Source organism: Ascaphus truei, chromosome 1 (genome assembly GCF_040206685.1).
Source record: "Ascaphus truei isolate aAscTru1 chromosome 1, aAscTru1.hap1, whole genome shotgun sequence".
Taxonomy (NCBI): Eukaryota; Metazoa; Chordata; class Amphibia; order Anura; family Ascaphidae; genus Ascaphus; species Ascaphus truei.
In genome coordinates, this window is record NC_134483.1 from 544,388,266 (window position 1) to 544,406,797 (window position 18,532).

Consider the following 18,532-nt stretch of genomic DNA (forward strand, 5'->3'; position numbering starts at 1 on the left):
CACCTTTTGCCTGAAATCCATTTTTACATGGAACCCTTATAAACAAATGCTCTGCTGCTCACACAGCTTAACGTCGCCTTTTTCACCCACCATAACTTAAATAATGTGTATGGTAAACCTACCCAGCTTGAAAATTGCAGAGCCAGTACAACCAACCTCACACAGATGAGACCCAAAAGGTTGAAACAGCTGTCTGTGAGGGGTTTGATTGGCTTTGCACTATGTGTGTGTGTGTGTGTGTGTGTGTGTGTGTGTGTGTGTGTGTGTGTGTGTGTGTGTGTGTGTGTGTGTGTGTGTGTGTGTGTGTGTGTGTGTGTGTGTGTGTGTGTGTGTGTGTGTGTGTGTGTGTGTGTGTGTGTGTGTGTAAGAGAGGTTAATTGGTTCTGATGGTGGCAGCTCCAAACTAGCACATAACTCCTTGCCTGACCTTGTGCTGTTCCACAAGTGCCCAGACCTCCCATATTCTCAGAAGATCCTCAGGTGAGCTATCCTTTTCCTCCCAGGCCCCTGTAACTCTTCCTGATTGAGGACTTCCTCGAGCATGCAGGCCAGGAAGGGAGGCATTCAAGGTCATGTGATTTCTGAAATAGCAATCACATCATTGGAGCCAAACGTCTTTGTGTCACTGGATGTCTTGGCTCTCAAACAGTAATCCACACCGCTCAATGTATTTTCTCGGTGATCTGCTCCAGATCTCTTCTCATACCACAGTCGTAACTGTTACATACGCCTATAATATACAGTATATTATCTTTAACTGTGCTTGCAATGTCTTGTATATAATGTATACACGGTTCACTTAATGTAACTATGTATTTGTAACCATGTATCTGTCATCATAACGCCGTGCCCAGGACATACCTGGAAACGAGACGTAACTCTCACTGTATTACTTCCTGGCAACACGTTTTATAAATAAATGAAATAAATAAAAAATCAGGAGGCGAACGTGCCCTGGCGTGTTACCGGTGTTAAACAAGGGAATTAGGACAATGTCGATATGCCATGCTGGGTTAGCATGGGCTTATCATTATGGAAAGGCCAAGAAAAATGGGGCAACAAACGGCTGAATTGGGAAGTCTAGAACCGTCTACAGCTCAGAAACCTCTGGACCTCACAGAGAAGAACCACCAGGGGCAAAATAGCCATCCGGCATTTTCGTGCACTTATACACGTACAGAAGGATTTTATTCCTATGAGCTACTGAGTTATTATCATAGGTTTTATTTTTTGAGAAGGGTTAATATTGCATTTACCACTAATTGTGCTGGGAAATATGTTGGTGTGTTTATTTAAAAATATTATTAATAATAATAAACACATTGATATAACAAAACTAAACAGGATTTTTGGGGCAAATCAGGTCTTGCTGGCATTTTTTTTCTTCTGAAAAGTGGGAAGAAGAAAAATATCCCAGGCCAAAGTTTCTGACTCAGTCTAAGCAGCTTCCCCTGACAAAGCGAATTGAATTCTCGAAACGCGTAGGGTGTCCTTCCTGAGCCACCGTAGTCTTGTTGCCCTCACGTTACGATACCCGGAAGAGGTGTTCGACTGCACGGAGCCCGGAACTATCCCATACACGGAGCCCATCAATTTGTTTCGAAGCACTACCCAGAAGGAAGTCTGGAAATCAGCGGCACACACAAAGGGAAAACCAACACCGTGGGGAGCGGACGGCCCCCGGAGAAGAATCCCACCAACCCCAGAGTGAGCAGGCAACACTGCGAACCCAGTGCATGGACCTAGGACTCCAATGGTGCATAGCGCGAAAGCTTAAAATTCGACTGCGCACACAATCTTGCTGTTTGTGAGTTTGCAATCTTCTTTTCTTTTAATCTTATTAAAAACGTTATTATGCCATGTCGTTTTATGTATTCCTTCACTAAGGTGCAGTTCCCCATTTGCTGAGGACTGCAGAAGGACTCTCCAAACCCACACATCAAAGAGACTCTCAAGCTAAGTATCTCTTTATTAAGAACTGCTCTATAAGTGTTACATATAAGAATCCTGTTCTCTTCCATACACAGTTCTTTCCTCTGTTGCAGCCCTTTGCGCCCAAAACGCCCAGATACATTTTTTCGCTATGTCTCAGCAGCTGTCCCGGGCAGGACAATGAGCACATGTCATTGGGTGGTAACCAGAAAACAAATGTTACTTGGATCTCAGCCTCTGTAGGGAGTTTTCCAAACAGGACAATTCATTTCCTGTGAGCAGCTGCCTTGTGCACATTACAATATGCTCTTCCAAGTCCCAGTCCTTTCTATTCTCCAGGTTCCCAAGTCCTGGCAGTTTATGTGGTGAAAGCCAATTGCAGTATTGCCTAAGCCGGTATCGTGAGAGTCTGATCCCGGCTTTGTTTTCTAACTATGATCAAATGAGTTGTGGTTCTCAATAGGTCTGCATGTCTATGGACACCTGGAATCCCATGCAGGGATCTCATGCTAGAATCCTATGCTGGGATCTCATGCTAGGATCTCATGCTGGGATTCCATGCTGGTATCTCATGCTGGAATCCTATGCTCGTGTCTCAAGCTGGAATCCTATGCTGGGATCTCATGCTGGGATCCTATGCTGGGGTCTCATACTGGAATCCCATGCTGGGATTGTGACGGTAAAGGGGTAACCAAGCTCTCAATAAAGGTCAAGCCCATGAATGGTTACCTCTGAACCGAATATTGGGGTTCGGGAGTGTCAGCTCTTGAGCCCAGTGACTGTCAATGCATAACCTGTAATTTGCAACTTAAAGATTTGTTTGTGTTTTGCCTTTCCAGTGGTGCCAGCGAGCAGGGATTGCTGGGGTATGAGTTTCAAGGGGGGTTTTGCAGAGAAAGTGTTGTCAGAATGTGCCTAGGTAGTCGGGGTCCAGAGTTGCTGGATCCCCCAAAAAATATACCCAGGAATCATGCCTGATTCCTGGATACATGTAGGCACATTGTCTCGGCAATATCTCCCCTTAAAAATGCTTGCGCGACTCAACGCCAGGGTTCCCTACTTCAGCACAGCCCAGCAAGTGTCCCTGTAACTACAAGAGGTCCTTAGGTTAAGGGGGATACCCAGTTAATGCCCAGGTAGCCCAGAACCTTTCTTGGGGTTCATGGGCCCTCCAACCATAAATATAAGGTTGTGAGGGGACATTTAGAGTCCAGTTCAAGTCTCTTAGATAGTGTGTGGGAAATATAGGCTAGAAGAAAACAAAGTCCAGCTTTCTAGTCTATTCCCCATACCCAGAGACTTGGGGTGTATGAAAAGTATATTTTATTAACATTGTGTTATTATTGTAATTATTACATATGTGTAATTATTGTTTTATTAACATTGTGTTTAACATGGTATATACTGTCATGCACTATAACTGAGCTGGGACTTTCAGAACCAATGTTCTGACAGACTACTGGGGCTACCAACTTGGCGCCAGTGAGTCTGCCAGACATCGGAGATGAAAGCCACCAGGGGATACGTCATTCAGGGCAGGGCTCAAGTACCATCGTCCTGGGCTGAATGGAAATCGTCCGGACTACCATTTGCCCCATCAGACTTGGAGGACCTTGACCTAGTGGGGGGCATCTGAATAGCAAGGGACGGAGGTGGAAAACGTGCGCATGTCCCTTGGCAGATTCAGATTCCCCGCTTACCCGGCTTTCCATACCGGCATCGTTTTGATTGGCTGTTGAGAAAGTTTCCACGCTGTAATTGGCTGTAGTATTTTGTGAATGAACTCCAAAATACTATAAGAAATCCCTGAGCCAATCAGTTTTGAGATTTTCAGTGCTAGAAAACGGGCAGGCTTTTCAAAAATGCTCTTGCGCGAATAACAAGGCGCCGGCTTCAGAAAAGTCTGGCCGGAATATTTTCTAAGTCCAGCTTTTCGCGGCCAAGTTCTGAGAATTGAACGTAGGTAGCGGTCGGGATTTGTAGCCGATTTCAGTTACAGGACGTTTGCTGCTTAGTCACGGTCAAGGAAAAACTCTTGTTTAGAGTTCCCAGCAACCAGGAAAGTCTAGTTTTTTTGCCCAGTTCCCAAGTAACTGTGTTTTTCGTGTGTATTTTGTGTTCCATTGTGTGTCTGCGAGTTTATGCGAATACATTTACAATTTATTTCACTTCACATATTTTGCTCTTTGAATGATCCCGGTAAAAAGGTGTAAGTGCCTGGTCTCCCGTGACAGGGATCTCATGCTAGGATTCCATACTGGGATCCCATGATGGGATCTCATGCTGGGATATCATGCTGGGGTCTCATGCTGGGGTCTCAATCTGGGATCTCATGCTGGGATCACATGCTGGAATCTCATGCTGAGGTCTCATGCTGGGATTTCATGCTGGAATCCCATGCTGGAATCTCATGCTGGAATCTCATGCTGAAATCTCATGCTGGAATCCCATGCTGGGATCTCCTGCTGGAATTGCATGATGACATGGAGGTTGGTTGTTAGCAATGCAATTCTGGGGGTCTTATCTCTTCCGCCACAGGGCCAGCTATACATTGTAACTAGGGATGACCGAATTTGTATTAGCCAAAAATATGGCGGGATAGAGCTGGCGGGGACTTTGGATTCCACAAGTCCGCAAGTACAAATTCAGAGAAAAGGTCAAATAGTGCATGGGTTGTATAATTCTCAGGATCCTCAAAAATGTATTATTTGTAAGAAAGGGACTGAGGAGGCTGTGATGGAAACTTTTCAAAATACCAAAAGGTTCCAGAGGGAAGAAATGAGCAAAGAACGAGTAAATGTTAGAACAAGGGGTAATGCGATCCAGGGGGTTAAGTTCAGGAACAAATGTAAAAAAAAAACATTTGGCCCCAACCTGAGCAGTGAGATCATCCCCCCAGCAGAGATGGTAAGGGTAAATAAAGGAATTTAGAAAGGCTTCAGGGAAATGTCAGAGGTCAAACAGGTTTTACAAATAGAAGGAGAAATGAGCAGAGTGGACGTTCTTTTGCGGGAGAGAAGAAATCAATAAGGTGAGAGAGATATGGGTCACATGGCAATTCTGGTGGCTTCTTACCTGTATATACGAACCGACCCGGAGATCCCTTGCAAAAGTGTTTCGACTTATAAGACAGCGTGACTTCCACTACGCCAGGGATGTGCCTCGGAGGTGTCTGCACCCGGATCGCATGAGGTGTGATGAGCTGTGGAAATGACAGATTGAAAACCAGGGCTTGCCTGGGGCAGAATTGGAGCAATGGGCCTTGACGCAGAGACACAAAATGGAAATGGCTCTCTCTTGCCCTTATTCTATAACACGCAAAGTCCCACCGGCATCAATACAATTAGTTTATAGACTGAGGGCCTTTGTTTCACTCCCAAACTGTCCTGATATGTTTCCCCTTGTGAGTTGACGAGGGATGCTCTCTATGGGGTCTCAGTGGATTGAAGTTGGGTGCTCAGGGTGGGATCTCAGTGGATTGAATATGGGAGCTCTGGATGGTGTCTCAGTGGATTAAGATGGGAGCTCAGGATGGGGTCTCAGTGGATTGAAGATGGGTGCTCAGTGGATTGAAGATGCGATGCTCTGGATGGGGTCTCAGTGGATTGAAGATGGGTGCTCAGTGGATTGAAGATGCGATGCTCTGGATGGGGTCTCAGTGGATTGAAGATGGGATACTCTGGATGGGGTCTCAGTGGATTAAGATGGGAGCTCAGGATGGGGTCTCAGTGGATTGAATATGGGTGCTCTGGATGGTGTCTCAGTGGATTGAAGATGGGATGCTCTGGATGGGGTCTCAGTGGATTAAGATGGGTGCTCAGGATGGGGTCTCAGTGGATTGAAGCTGGGTGCTCAGGATTGGGTCTCAGTGGATTGAATATGGGTGCTCAGGATGGGGTTTTAGTGGATTGAAGATGGGTGCTCAGGATGGGGTCTCAGTGGATTGAAGATGGGTGCTCAGTGGAGAGGCGTTTCAGGAATATGTAGACACACACTGAGCTTTGTCCCACTCACCTCACTCCACACTAGCATGGTGCCAAACACAACCTGTAGCCCATCAAAGAAGTTATCGCCTATGATAATGACGGTGGCCCCTCCTGTGGTCCAGCCTTCACTCGGGCTGATGGCTTTGATGCAGGGAGTGGCTGCTTTATGGAGAGATAGATGGGAAAGGAAAACAAGAGAAACCATGTAAGTCTACTAGATACAAAAAGAAAGAAGCAAACATACAATAGCCCCATTAAATTAGTACAGGTCTATGCCGTACTATATGCATGTGTAGTATATTGGGCTGAAAGAACAGGTCTATTGCTGTACAGTACGTTTCACCCGAGGAAAGCAAAGCGGCCAATAAATATGGAACCAAACATTCCTTTCTGACACCATAATAAGGGTAACTGGTAGAAAGTAGATAAAAAAAGCCTACAGTAGCCTAACAAATAAAAAGCTATTCTCTTACATAACGTTATCATAACATACCGGTATTTCTAGAGCTATGTGTTGGATATGACTTTCCCAAAGGCACCAAACTAGTTCCATATTAAATTCAGCAGGGTATCCATGCTCTGAGCCTCTCCCCCAGATCCATCAAGCTTCATTATAGCTTAATGCACCTGAATGGGCGCCAAATCCCAGTGACCTAACTGGCAGGTAACGCCCGTTCGGGGGCATTAACCCATAAGAGAGCCTGATAAATAACTGGGTCTCTGCCCTCTGCTGTTTAGATGTTTGCAGATTATGACATCATTCCCTCCTATCCTTCTAATGTCTTATTGAATCAAACAGACACGAAGGACAAATACATTAGAGAAACTAAGGAATACAGAGAGGGTGAAAAAGAAGCACTAAGAAAAGGGGAATAAAATACTGTACACACAGGGGAAGGATTTGTGGCAGCTGCAGATGCAGCCACGAGTATATGAACTCTTCTCTGTTAAATTCTGGGGTAGTCTCAGTGTAAATGCCTCAACATGTCTGTGAGATTCTTAATTGCCCATCAGATTAACACCGTGGGGGAGGGGGCTGTGGGGGGGAGGGAGGGGATGCAGTCCCATTCAGTTTCATTCAGTTTGAATGGGACTGCAGGGACCCCCCCACTGTGTTAATCTGATGGGCCATTAAGAATCTCACAGAAATGTTGACGCATTTACTGTGAGACTCGCCCACAATCTCCCAGGATCACGTGTACTAATACTGGTGGCTGCATCCGTGTTGACATGCTCACTGTATGTATCTGCATGTCTACATTCAGGATCTGAATACCTGTGGTTTCAAGAGGCTGGCCAGGCACAGGGAACATGTGTGACACATGTATGTGCAATATGCAGTGTTCTTATCTTTATTAATGAGTGGAAATCTGGATACAGGACTATTGGTGGTAGACTAGATGGCTTCTGTTGGGTGTCAGTGTTTACAGCAGGGGTGGCCAACTCCAGTCCTAGAGAGTCAACAATGGGTCAGGTTTTAAGGATATCCCTGCTTCAGCACAGGTGGCTCAATCAGTGGCTCAGTCAAAGACTGTTCTGAAGCAGGGATTTCCTTAAAACCTGACCTGTTGGTGGCCCTTGAGGACTGGAGTTGGCCACTCCTGGTCTACTGTACTGTATGTTTGTGCTGCACAGAAATGGCAACAAAGAGGAGAGATAAAGTCTAAGGGTTGATAAGGTGGACAGCAGGACACAGACAAACCTTCAGAGGGGTCCAGTCTGCGCGCTCGGCGCCCGTGTTTGGAGTTGTTGTGGACAAACATGTTGTCGGACACTGCGAGGACGTGGCCATCTACATTCACTGTGGTGCAAATCACGACCTAAGGTAACAGAGAACAAGAGAACAGAGAGTCATCAATGTGAGCATCAACCTCACAGAGCTCAGACGTGAAGATAAACAGAGGTGGAACCCAGGAAGGGAGCGGAGAGCAGCATGAGGCCCACAGGCCGTGCTGAGAGCTAAACATCGCACACCTGAGAAGGTGGAGGCCAGGAAGGGAGCGGAGAGCAGCATGAGGCCCACAGGCAGTGCTGAGAGCTAAACATCGCACACCTGAGAAGGTGGAGGCCAGGAAGGGAGCGGAGAGCAGCATGAGGCCCACAGGCCGTGCTGAGAGCTAAACATCGCACACCTGAGAAGGTGGAGGCCAGGAAGGGAGCGGAGAGCAGCATGAGGCCCACAGGCCGTGCTGAGAGCTAAACATCGCACACCTGATAAGGTGGAGGCCAGGAAGGGAGCGGGGAGCAGCATGAGGCCCACAGGCAGTGCTGAGAACTAAACATCGCACACCTGATAAGGTGGAACCCAGGAAGGGAGCGGAGAGCAGCATGAGACCCACAGACAGTGCTGAGAGCTAAACATCGCACACCTGATAAGGTGGAACCCAGGAAGGGGGCGGAGAGCAGCATGAGGCCCACAGGCCGTGCTGAGAGCTAAACATTGCACACCTGAGAAGGTGGAGGCCAGGAAGGGAGCGGAGAGCAGCATGAGACGCACAGGCCGTGCTGAGAGCTAAACATCGCACACCTGATAAGGTGGAACCCAGGAAGGGAGCGGAGAGCAGCATGAGGCCCACAGGCCGTGCTGAGAGCTAAACATTGCACACCTGAGAAGGTGGAGGCCAGGAAGGGAGCGGAGAGCAGCATGAGGCCCACAGGCCGTGCTGAGAGCTAAACATCGCACACCTGATAAGGTGGAGGCCAGGAAGGGAGCGGAGAGCAGCATGAGACGCACAGGCCGTGCTGAGAGCTAAACATCGCACACCTGAGAAGGTGGAGGCCAGGAAGGGAGCGGGGAGCAGCATGAGACCCACAGGCAGTGCTGAGAGCTAAACATTGCACACCTGAGAAGGTGGAACCCAGGAAGGGAGCGGAGAGCAGCATGAGGCCCACAGGCCGTGCTGAGAGCTAAACATCGCACACCTGAGAAGGTGGAGGCCAGGAAGGGAGCGGAGAGCAGCATGAGGCCCACAGGCAGTGCTGAGAGCTAAACATCGCACACCTGATAAGGTGGAACCCAGGAAGGGAGCAGAGAGCGGCATGAGGCCCACAGGCCGTGCTGAGAGCTAAACATCGCACACCTGATAAGGTGGAGGCCAGGAAGGGAGCGGAGAGCAGCATGAGGCCCACAGGCCGTGCTGAGAGCTAAACATCGCACACCTGATAAGGTGGAGGCCAGGAAGGGAGCGGAGAGCAGCATGAGGCCCACAGGCAGTGCTGAGAGCTAAACATCGCACACCTGAGAAGGTGGAGGCCAGGAAGGGAGCGGAGAGCAGCATGAAGCCCACAGGCCGTGCTGAGAGCTAAACATCGCACACCTGAGAAGGTGGAGGCCAGGAAGGGAGCGGAGAGCAGCATGAGGCCCACAGGCCGTGCTGAGAGGCAAACATCACACACCTGAGAAGGTGGAGGCCAGGAAGGGAGCGGAGAGCAGCATGAGGCCCACAGGCAGTGCTGAGAGCTAAACATCGCACACCTGAGAAGGTGGAGGCCAGGAAGGGAGCGGAGAGCAGCATGAGGCCCACAGGCCGTGCTGAGAGCTAAACATTGCACACCTGAGAAGGTGGAACCCAGGAAGGGAGCGGAGAGCAGCATGAGGCCCGCAGGCCGTGCTGAGAGCTAAACATTGCACACCTGAGAAGGTGGAGGCCAGGAAGGGAGCGGAGAGCAGCATGAGGCCCACAGGCAGTGCTGAGAGCTAAACATCGCACACCTGATAAGGTGGAACCCAGGAAGGGAGCAGAGAGCGGCATGAGGCCCACAGGCCGTGCTGAGAGCTAAACATCGCACACCTGATAAGGTGGAGGCCAGGAAGGGAGCGGAGAGCAGCATGAGGCCCACAGGCCGTGCTGAGAGCTAAACATCGCACACCTGATAAGGTGGAGGCCAGGAAGGGAGCGGAGAGCAGCATGAGGCCCACAGGCAGTGCTGAGAGCTAAACATCGCACACCTGAGAAGGTGGAGGCCAGGAAGGGAGCGGAGAGCAGCATGAGGCCCACAGGCCGTGCTGAGAGCTAAACATCGCACACCTGAGAAGGTGGAGGCCAGGAAGGGAGCGGAGAGCAGCATGAGGCCCACAGGCCGTGCTGAGAGGCAAACATCACACACCTGAGAAGGTGGAGGCCAGGAAGGGAGCGGAGAGCAGCATGAGGCCCACAGGCAGTGCTGAGAGCTAAACATCGCACACCTGAGAAGGTGGAGGCCAGGAAGGGGGCGGAGAGCAGCATGAGGCCCACAGGCAGTGCTGAGAACTAAACATTGCACACCTGAGAAGGTGGAACCCAGGAAGGGAGCGGAGAGCAGCATGAGGCCCACAGGCCGTGCTGAGAGCTAAACATCGCACACCTGAGAAGGTGGAGGCCAGGAAGGGAGCGGAGAGCAGCATGAGGCCCACAGGCAGTGCTGAGAGCTAAACATCGCACACCTGATAAGGTGGAACCCAGGAAGGGAGCAGAGAGCGGCATGAGGCCCACAGGCCGTGCTGAGAGCTAAACATCGCACACCTGATAAGGTGGAGGCCAGGAAGGGAGCGGAGAGCAGCATGAGGCCCACAGGCCGTGCTGAGAGCTAAACATCGCACACCTGATAAGGTGGAGGCCAGGAAGGGAGCGGAGAGCAGCATGAGGCCCACAGGCAGTGCTGAGAGCTAAACATCGCACACCTGAGAAGGTGGAGGCCAGGAAGGGAGCGGAGAGCAGCATGAGGCCCACAGGCCGTGCTGAGAGCTAAACATCGCACACCTGAGAAGGTGGAGGCCAGGAAGGGAGCGGAGAGCAGCATGAGGCCCACAGGCCGTGCTGAGAGGCAAACATCACACACCTGAGAAGGTGGAGGCCAGGAAGGGAGCGGAGAGCAGCATGAGGCCCACAGGCAGTGCTGAGAGCTAAACATCGCACACCTGAGAAGGTGGAGGCCAGGAAGGGAGCGGAGAGCAGCATGAGGCCCACAGGCCGTGCTGAGAGCTAAACATTGCACACCTGAGAAGGTGGAACCCAGGAAGGGAGCGGAGAGCAGCATGAGGCCCGCAGGCCGTGCTGAGAGCTAAACATTGCACACCTGAGAAGGTGGAGGCCAGGAAGGGAGCGGAGAGAAGCATGAGGCCCACAGGCAGTGCTGAGAGCTAAACATCGCACACCTGATAAGGTGGAACCCAGGAAGGGAGCAGAGAGCGGCATGAGGCCCACAGGCCGTGCTGAGAGCTAAACATCGCACACCTGATAAGGTGGAGGCCAGGAAGGGAGCGGAGAGCAGCATGAGGCCCACAGGCCGTGCTGAGAGCTAAACATCGCACACCTGATAAGGTGGAGGCCAGGAAGGGAGCGGAGAGCAGCATGAGGCCCACAGGCAGTGCTGAGAGCTAAACATCGCACACCTGAGAAGGTGGAGGCCAGGAAGGGAGCGGAGAGCAGCATGAGGCCCACAGGCCGTGCTGAGAGCTAAACATCGCACACCTGAGAAGGTGGAGGCCAGGAAGGGAGCGGAGAGCAGCATGAGGCCCACAGGCCGTGCTGAGAGGCAAACATCACACACCTGAGAAGGTGGAGGCCAGGAAGGGAGCGGAGAGCAGCATGAGGCCCACAGGCAGTGCTGAGAGCTAAACATCGCACACCTGAGAAGGTGGAGGCCAGGAAGGGAGCGGAGAGCAGCATGAGGCCCACAGGCCGTGCTGAGAGCTAAACATCGCACACCTGAGAAGGTGGAGGCCAGGAAGGGAGCGGAGAGCAGCATGAGGCCCACAGGCAGTGCTGAGAGCTAAACATTGCACACCTGAGAAGGTGGAACCCAGGAAGGGGGCGGAGAGCAGCATGAGGCCCACAGGCCGTGCTGAGAGCTAAACATCGCACACCTGAGAAGGTGGAGGCCAGGAAGGGAGCGGAGAGCAGCATGAGGCCCACAGGCAGTGCTGAGAGCTAAACATTGCACACCTGATAAGGTGGAACCCAGGAAGGGAGCGGAGAGCAGCATGAGGCCCACAGGCCGTGCTGAGAGCTAAACATTGCACACCTGAGAAGGTGGAGGCCAGGAAGGGAGCGGAGAGCAGCATGAGGCCCACAGGCAGTGCTGAGAGCTAAACATCGCACACCTGAGAAGGTGGAGGCCAGGAAGGGAGCGGAGAGCAGCATGAGGCCCACAGGCCGTGCTGAGAGCTAAACATCGCACACCTGAAAAGGTGGAGGCCAGGAAGGGATCGGAGAGCAGCATGAGACCCACAGGCAGTGCTGAGAGCTAAACATCGCACACCTGATAAGGTGGAACCCAGGAAGGGGGCGGAGAGCAGCATGAGGCCCACAGGCAGTGCTGAGAGCTAAACATCGCACACCTGATAAGGTGGAACCCAGGAAGGGAGCAGAGAGCGGCATGAGGCCCACAGGCCGTGCTGAGAGCTAAACATTGCACACCTGAGAAGGTGGAGGCCAGGAAGGGAGCGGAGAGCAGCATGAGGCCCACAGGCCGTGCTGAGAGCTAAACATCGCACACCTGATAAGGTGGAACCCAGGAAGGGAGCAGAGAGCGGCATGAGGCCCACAGGCCATGCTGAGAGCTAAACATCGCACACCTGAGAAGGTGGAGGCCAGGAAGGGAGCGGAGAGCAGCATGAGGCCCACAGGCAGTGCTGAGAGCTAAACATCGCACACCTGATAAGGTGGAACCCAGGAAGGGAGCGGAGAGCAGCATGAGGCCCACAGGCCGTGCTGAGAGCTAAACATCGCACACCTGAGAAGGTGGAGGCCAGGAAGGGAGCGGAGAGCAGCATGAGACGCACAGGCAGTGCTGAGAGCTAAACATCGCACACCTGATAAGGTGGAGGCCAGGAAGGGAGCGGAGAGCAGCATGAGGCCCACAGGCAGTGCTGAGAGCTAAACATCGCACACCTGATAAGGTGGAACCCAGGAAGGGAGCAGAGAGCGGCATGAGGCCCACAGGCCGTGCTGAGAGCTAAACATCGCACACCTGAGAAGGTGGAGGCCAGGAAGGGAGCGGAGAGCAGCATGAGGCCCACAGGCCGTGCTGAGAGCTAAACATCGCACACCTGATAAGGTGGAGGCCAGGAAGGGGGCGGAGAGCAGCATGAGGCCCACAGGCCGTGCTGAGAGCTAAACATCGCACACCTGAGAAGGTGGAGGCCAGGAAGGGAGCGGAGAGCAGCATGAGGCCCACAGGCAGTGCTGAGAGCTAAACATCGCACAGCTGATAAGGTGGAACCCAGGAAGGGAGCGGAGAGCAGCATGAGGCCCACAGGCCGTGCTGAGAGCTAAACATCGCACACCTGAGAAGGTGGAGGCCAGGAAGGGAGCGGAGAGCAACATGAGGCCCACAGGCAGTGCTGAGAGCTAAACATCGCACACCTGATAAGGTGGAGGCCAGGAAGGGAGCGGAGAGCAGCATGAGGCCCACAGGCCGTGCTGAGAGGCAAACATCACACAACTGAGAAGGTGGAGGCCAGGAAGGGAGCGGAGAGCAGCATGAGACGCACAGGCCGTGCTGAGAGCTAAACATCGCACACCTGAGAAGGTGGAGGCCAGGAAGGGAGCGGGGAGCAGCATGAGACCCACAGGCAGTGCTGAGAGCTAAACATTGCACACCTGAGAAGGTGGAACCCAGGAAGGGAGCGGAGAGCAGCATGAGGCCCACAGGCCGTGCTGAGAGCTAAACATCGCACACCTGAGAAGGTGGAGGCCAGGAAGGGAGCGGAGAGCAGCATGAGGCCCACAGGCAGTGCTGAGAGCTAAACATCGCACACCTGATAAGGTGGAACCCAGGAAGGGAGCAGAGAGCGGCATGAGGCCCACAGGCCGTGCTGAGAGCTAAACATCGCACACCTGATAAGGTGGAGGCCAGGAAGGGAGCGGAGAGCAGCATGAGGCCCACAGGCCGTGCTGAGAGCTAAACATCGCACACCTGATAAGGTGGAGGCCAGGAAGGGAGCGGAGAGCAGCATGAGGCCCACAGGCAGTGCTGAGAGCTAAACATCGCACACCTGAGAAGGTGGAGGCCAGGAAGGGAGCGGAGAGCAGCATGAGGCCCACAGGCCGTGCTGAGAGCTAAACATCGCACACCTGAGAAGGTGGAGGCCAGGAAGGGAGCGGAGAGCAGCATGAGGCCCACAGGCCGTGCTGAGAGGCAAACATCACACACCTGAGAAGGTGGAGGCCAGGAAGGGAGCGGAGAGCAGCATGAGGCCCACAGGCAGTGCTGAGAGCTAAACATCGCACACCTGAGAAGGTGGAGGCCAGGAAGGGAGCGGAGAGCAGCATGAGGCCCACAGGCCGTGCTGAGAGCTAAACATTGCACACCTGAGAAGGTGGAACCCAGGAAGGGAGCGGAGAGCAGCATGAGGCCCGCAGGCCGTGCTGAGAGCTAAACATTGCACACCTGAGAAGGTGGAGGCCAGGAAGGGAGCGGAGAGCAGCATGAGGCCCACAGGCAGTGCTGAGAGCTAAACATCGCACACCTGATAAGGTGGAACCCAGGAAGGGAGCAGAGAGCGGCATGAGGCCCACAGGCCGTGCTGAGAGCTAAACATCGCACACCTGATAAGGTGGAGGCCAGGAAGGGAGCGGAGAGCAGCATGAGGCCCACAGGCCGTGCTGAGAGCTAAACATCGCACACCTGATAAGGTGGAGGCCAGGAAGGGAGCGGAGAGCAGCATGAGGCCCACAGGCAGTGCTGAGAGCTAAACATCGCACACCTGAGAAGGTGGAGGCCAGGAAGGGAGCGGAGAGCAGCATGAGGCCCACAGGCCGTGCTGAGAGCTAAACATCGCACACCTGAGAAGGTGGAGGCCAGGAAGGGAGCGGAGAGCAGCATGAGGCCCACAGGCCGTGCTGAGAGGCAAACATCACACACCTGAGAAGGTGGAGGCCAGGAAGGGAGCGGAGAGCAGCATGAGGCCCACAGGCAGTGCTGAGAGCTAAACATCGCACACCTGAGAAGGTGGAGGCCAGGAAGGGGGCGGAGAGCAGCATGAGGCCCACAGGCAGTGCTGAGAACTAAACATTGCACACCTGAGAAGGTGGAACCCAGGAAGGGAGCGGAGAGCAGCATGAGGCCCACAGGCCGTGCTGAGAGCTAAACATCGCACACCTGAGAAGGTGGAGGCCAGGAAGGGAGCGGAGAGCAGCATGAGGCCCACAGGCAGTGCTGAGAGCTAAACATCGCACACCTGATAAGGTGGAACCCAGGAAGGGAGCAGAGAGCGGCATGAGGCCCACAGGCCGTGCTGAGAGCTAAACATCGCACACCTGATAAGGTGGAGGCCAGGAAGGGAGCGGAGAGCAGCATGAGGCCCACAGGCCGTGCTGAGAGCTAAACATCGCACACCTGATAAGGTGGAGGCCAGGAAGGGAGCGGAGAGCAGCATGAGGCCCACAGGCAGTGCTGAGAGCTAAACATCGCACACCTGAGAAGGTGGAGGCCAGGAAGGGAGCGGAGAGCAGCATGAGGCCCACAGGCCGTGCTGAGAGCTAAACATCGCACACCTGAGAAGGTGGAGGCCAGGAAGGGAGCGGAGAGCAGCATGAGGCCCACAGGCCGTGCTGAGAGGCAAACATCACACACCTGAGAAGGTGGAGGCCAGGAAGGGAGCGGAGAGCAGCATGAGGCCCACAGGCAGTGCTGAGAGCTAAACATCGCACACCTGAGAAGGTGGAGGCCAGGAAGGGAGCGGAGAGCAGCATGAGGCCCACAGGCCGTGCTGAGAGCTAAACATTGCACACCTGAGAAGGTGGAACCCAGGAAGGGAGCGGAGAGCAGCATGAGGCCCGCAGGCCGTGCTGAGAGCTAAACATTGCACACCTGAGAAGGTGGAGGCCAGGAAGGGAGCGGAGAGCAGCATGAGGCCCACAGGCAGTGCTGAGAGCTAAACATCGCACACCTGATAAGGTGGAACCCAGGAAGGGAGCAGAGAGCGGCATGAGGCCCACAGGCCGTGCTGAGAGCTAAACATCGCACACCTGATAAGGTGGAGGCCAGGAAGGGAGCGGAGAGCAGCATGAGGCCCACAGGCCGTGCTGAGAGCTAAACATCGCACACCTGATAAGGTGGAGGCCAGGAAGGGAGCGGAGAGCAGCATGAGGCCCACAGGCAGTGCTGAGAGCTAAACATCGCACACCTGAGAAGGTGGAGGCCAGGAAGGGAGCGGAGAGCAGCATGAGGCCCACAGGCCGTGCTGAGAGCTAAACATCGCACACCTGAGAAGGTGGAGGCCAGGAAGGGAGCGGAGAGCAGCATGAGGCCCACAGGCCGTGCTGAGAGGCAAACATCACACACCTGAGAAGGTGGAGGCCAGGAAGGGAGCGGAGAGCAGCATGAGGCCCACAGGCAGTGCTGAGAGCTAAACATCGCACACCTGAGAAGGTGGAGGCCAGGAAGGGAGCGGAGAGCAGCATGAGGCCCACAGGCCGTGCTGAGAGCTAAACATCGCACACCTGAGAAGGTGGAGGCCAGGAAGGGAGCGGAGAGCAGCATGAGGCCCACAGGCAGTGCTGAGAGCTAAACATTGCACACCTGAGAAGGTGGAACCCAGGAAGGGGGCGGAGAGCAGCATGAGGCCCACAGGCCGTGCTGAGAGCTAAACATCGCACACCTGAGAAGGTGGAGGCCAGGAAGGGAGCGGAGAGCAGCATGAGGCCCACAGGCAGTGCTGAGAGCTAAACATTGCACACCTGATAAGGTGGAACCCAGGAAGGGAGCGGAGAGCAGCATGAGGCCCACAGGCCGTGCTGAGAGCTAAACATTGCACACCTGAGAAGGTGGAGGCCAGGAAGGGAGCGGAGAGCAGCATGAGGCCCACAGGCAGTGCTGAGAGCTAAACATCGCACACCTGAGAAGGTGGAGGCCAGGAAGGGAGCGGAGAGCAGCATGAGGCCCACAGGCCGTGCTGAGAGCTAAACATCGCACACCTGAAAAGGTGGAGGCCAGGAAGGGATCGGAGAGCAGCATGAGACCCACAGGCAGTGCTGAGAGCTAAACATCGCACACCTGATAAGGTGGAACCCAGGAAGGGGGCGGAGAGCAGCATGAGGCCCACAGGCAGTGCTGAGAGCTAAACATCGCACACCTGATAAGGTGGAACCCAGGAAGGGAGCAGAGAGCGGCATGAGGCCCACAGGCCGTGCTGAGAGCTAAACATTGCACACCTGAGAAGGTGGAGGCCAGGAAGGGAGCGGAGAGCAGCATGAGGCCCACAGGCCGTGCTGAGAGCTAAACATCGCACACCTGATAAGGTGGAACCCAGGAAGGGAGCAGAGAGCGGCATGAGGCCCACAGGCCGTGCTGAGAGCTAAACATCGCACACCTGAGAAGGTGGAGGCCAGGAAGGGAGCGGAGAGCAGCATGAGGCCCACAGGCAGTGCTGAGAGCTAAACATCGCACACCTGATAAGGTGGAACCCAGGAAGGGAGCGGAGAGCAGCATGAGGCCCACAGGCCGTGCTGAGAGCTAAACATCGCACACCTGAGAAGGTGGAGGCCAGGAAGGGAGCGGAGAGCAGCATGAGACGCACAGGCAGTGCTGAGAGCTAAACATCGCACACCTGAGAAGGTGGAGGCCAGGAAGGGAGCGGAGAGCAGCATGAGGCCCACAGGCAGTGCTGAGAGCTAAACATCGCACACCTGATAAGGTGGAACCCAGGAAGGGAGCAGAGAGCGGCATGAGGCCCACAGGCCGTGCTGAGAGCTAAACATCGCACACCTGATAAGGTGGAGGCCAGGAAGGGAGCGGAGAGCAGCATGAGGCCCACAGGCCGTGCTGAGAGCTAAACATCGCACACCTGATAAGGTGGAGGCCAGGAAGGGAGCGGAGAGCAGCATGAGGCCCACAGGCAGTGCTGAGAGCTAAACATCGCACACCTGAGAAGGTGGAGGCCAGGAAGGGAGCGGAGAGCAGCATGAGGCCCACAGGCCGTGCTGAGAGCTAAACATCGCACACCTGAGAAGGTGGAGGCCAGGAAGGGAGCGGAGAGCAGCATGAGGCCCACAGGCCGTGCTGAGAGGCAAACATCACACACCTGAGAAGGTGGAGGCCAGGAAGGGAGCGGAGAGCAGCATGAGGCCCACAGGCAGTGCTGAGAGCTAAACATCGCACACCTGAGAAGGTGGAGGCCAGGAAGGGGGCGGAGAGCAGCATGAGGCCCACAGGCAGTGCTGAGAACTAAACATTGCACACCTGAGAAGGTGGAACCCAGGAAGGGAGCGGAGAGCAGCATGAGGCCCACAGGCCGTGCTGAGAGCTAAACATCGCACACCTGAGAAGGTGGAGGCCAGGAAGGGAGCGGAGAGCAGCATGAGGCCCACAGGCAGTGCTGAGAGCTAAACATCGCACACCTGATAAGGTGGAACCCAGGAAGGGAGCAGAGAGCGGCATGAGGCCCACAGGCCGTGCTGAGAGCTAAACATCGCACACCTGATAAGGTGGAGGCCAGGAAGGGAGCGGAGAGCAGCATGAGGCCCACAGGCCGTGCTGAGAGCTAAACATCGCACACCTGATAAGGTGGAGGCCAGGAAGGGAGCGGAGAGCAGCATGAGGCCCACAGGCAGTGCTGAGAGCTAAACATCGCACACCTGAGAAGGTGGAGGCCAGGAAGGGAGCGGAGAGCAGCATGAGGCCCACAGGCC

The 18,532-nt window shown here is 54.3% G+C and overlaps 1 protein-coding gene across 2 annotated transcripts in view; it reads right to left on the reverse strand.

Moving 5' to 3' along the window:
- LOC142467830 (transcription factor COE3-like) overlaps nucleotides 1-18,532 on the reverse strand; it is a 259,166-nt gene that overhangs the window by 40,385 nt on the left and 200,249 nt on the right. Inside the window, exons 8-10 of one of the 2 annotated variants that reach the window (XM_075573731.1) lie at nucleotides 7,621-7,738; nucleotides 5,947-6,077; nucleotides 5,008-5,134 (exon numbers count right to left, since the gene is read on the reverse strand). In XM_075573731.1, the coding sequence (XP_075429846.1) occupies nucleotides 5,008-5,134; nucleotides 5,947-6,077; nucleotides 7,621-7,738 (376 nt within the window). Of the gene's footprint in view, nucleotides 1-5,007; nucleotides 5,135-5,946; nucleotides 6,081-7,620; nucleotides 7,739-18,532 lie in introns of both variants that reach the window. The other variant, XM_075573722.1, reaches the window with a different exon arrangement.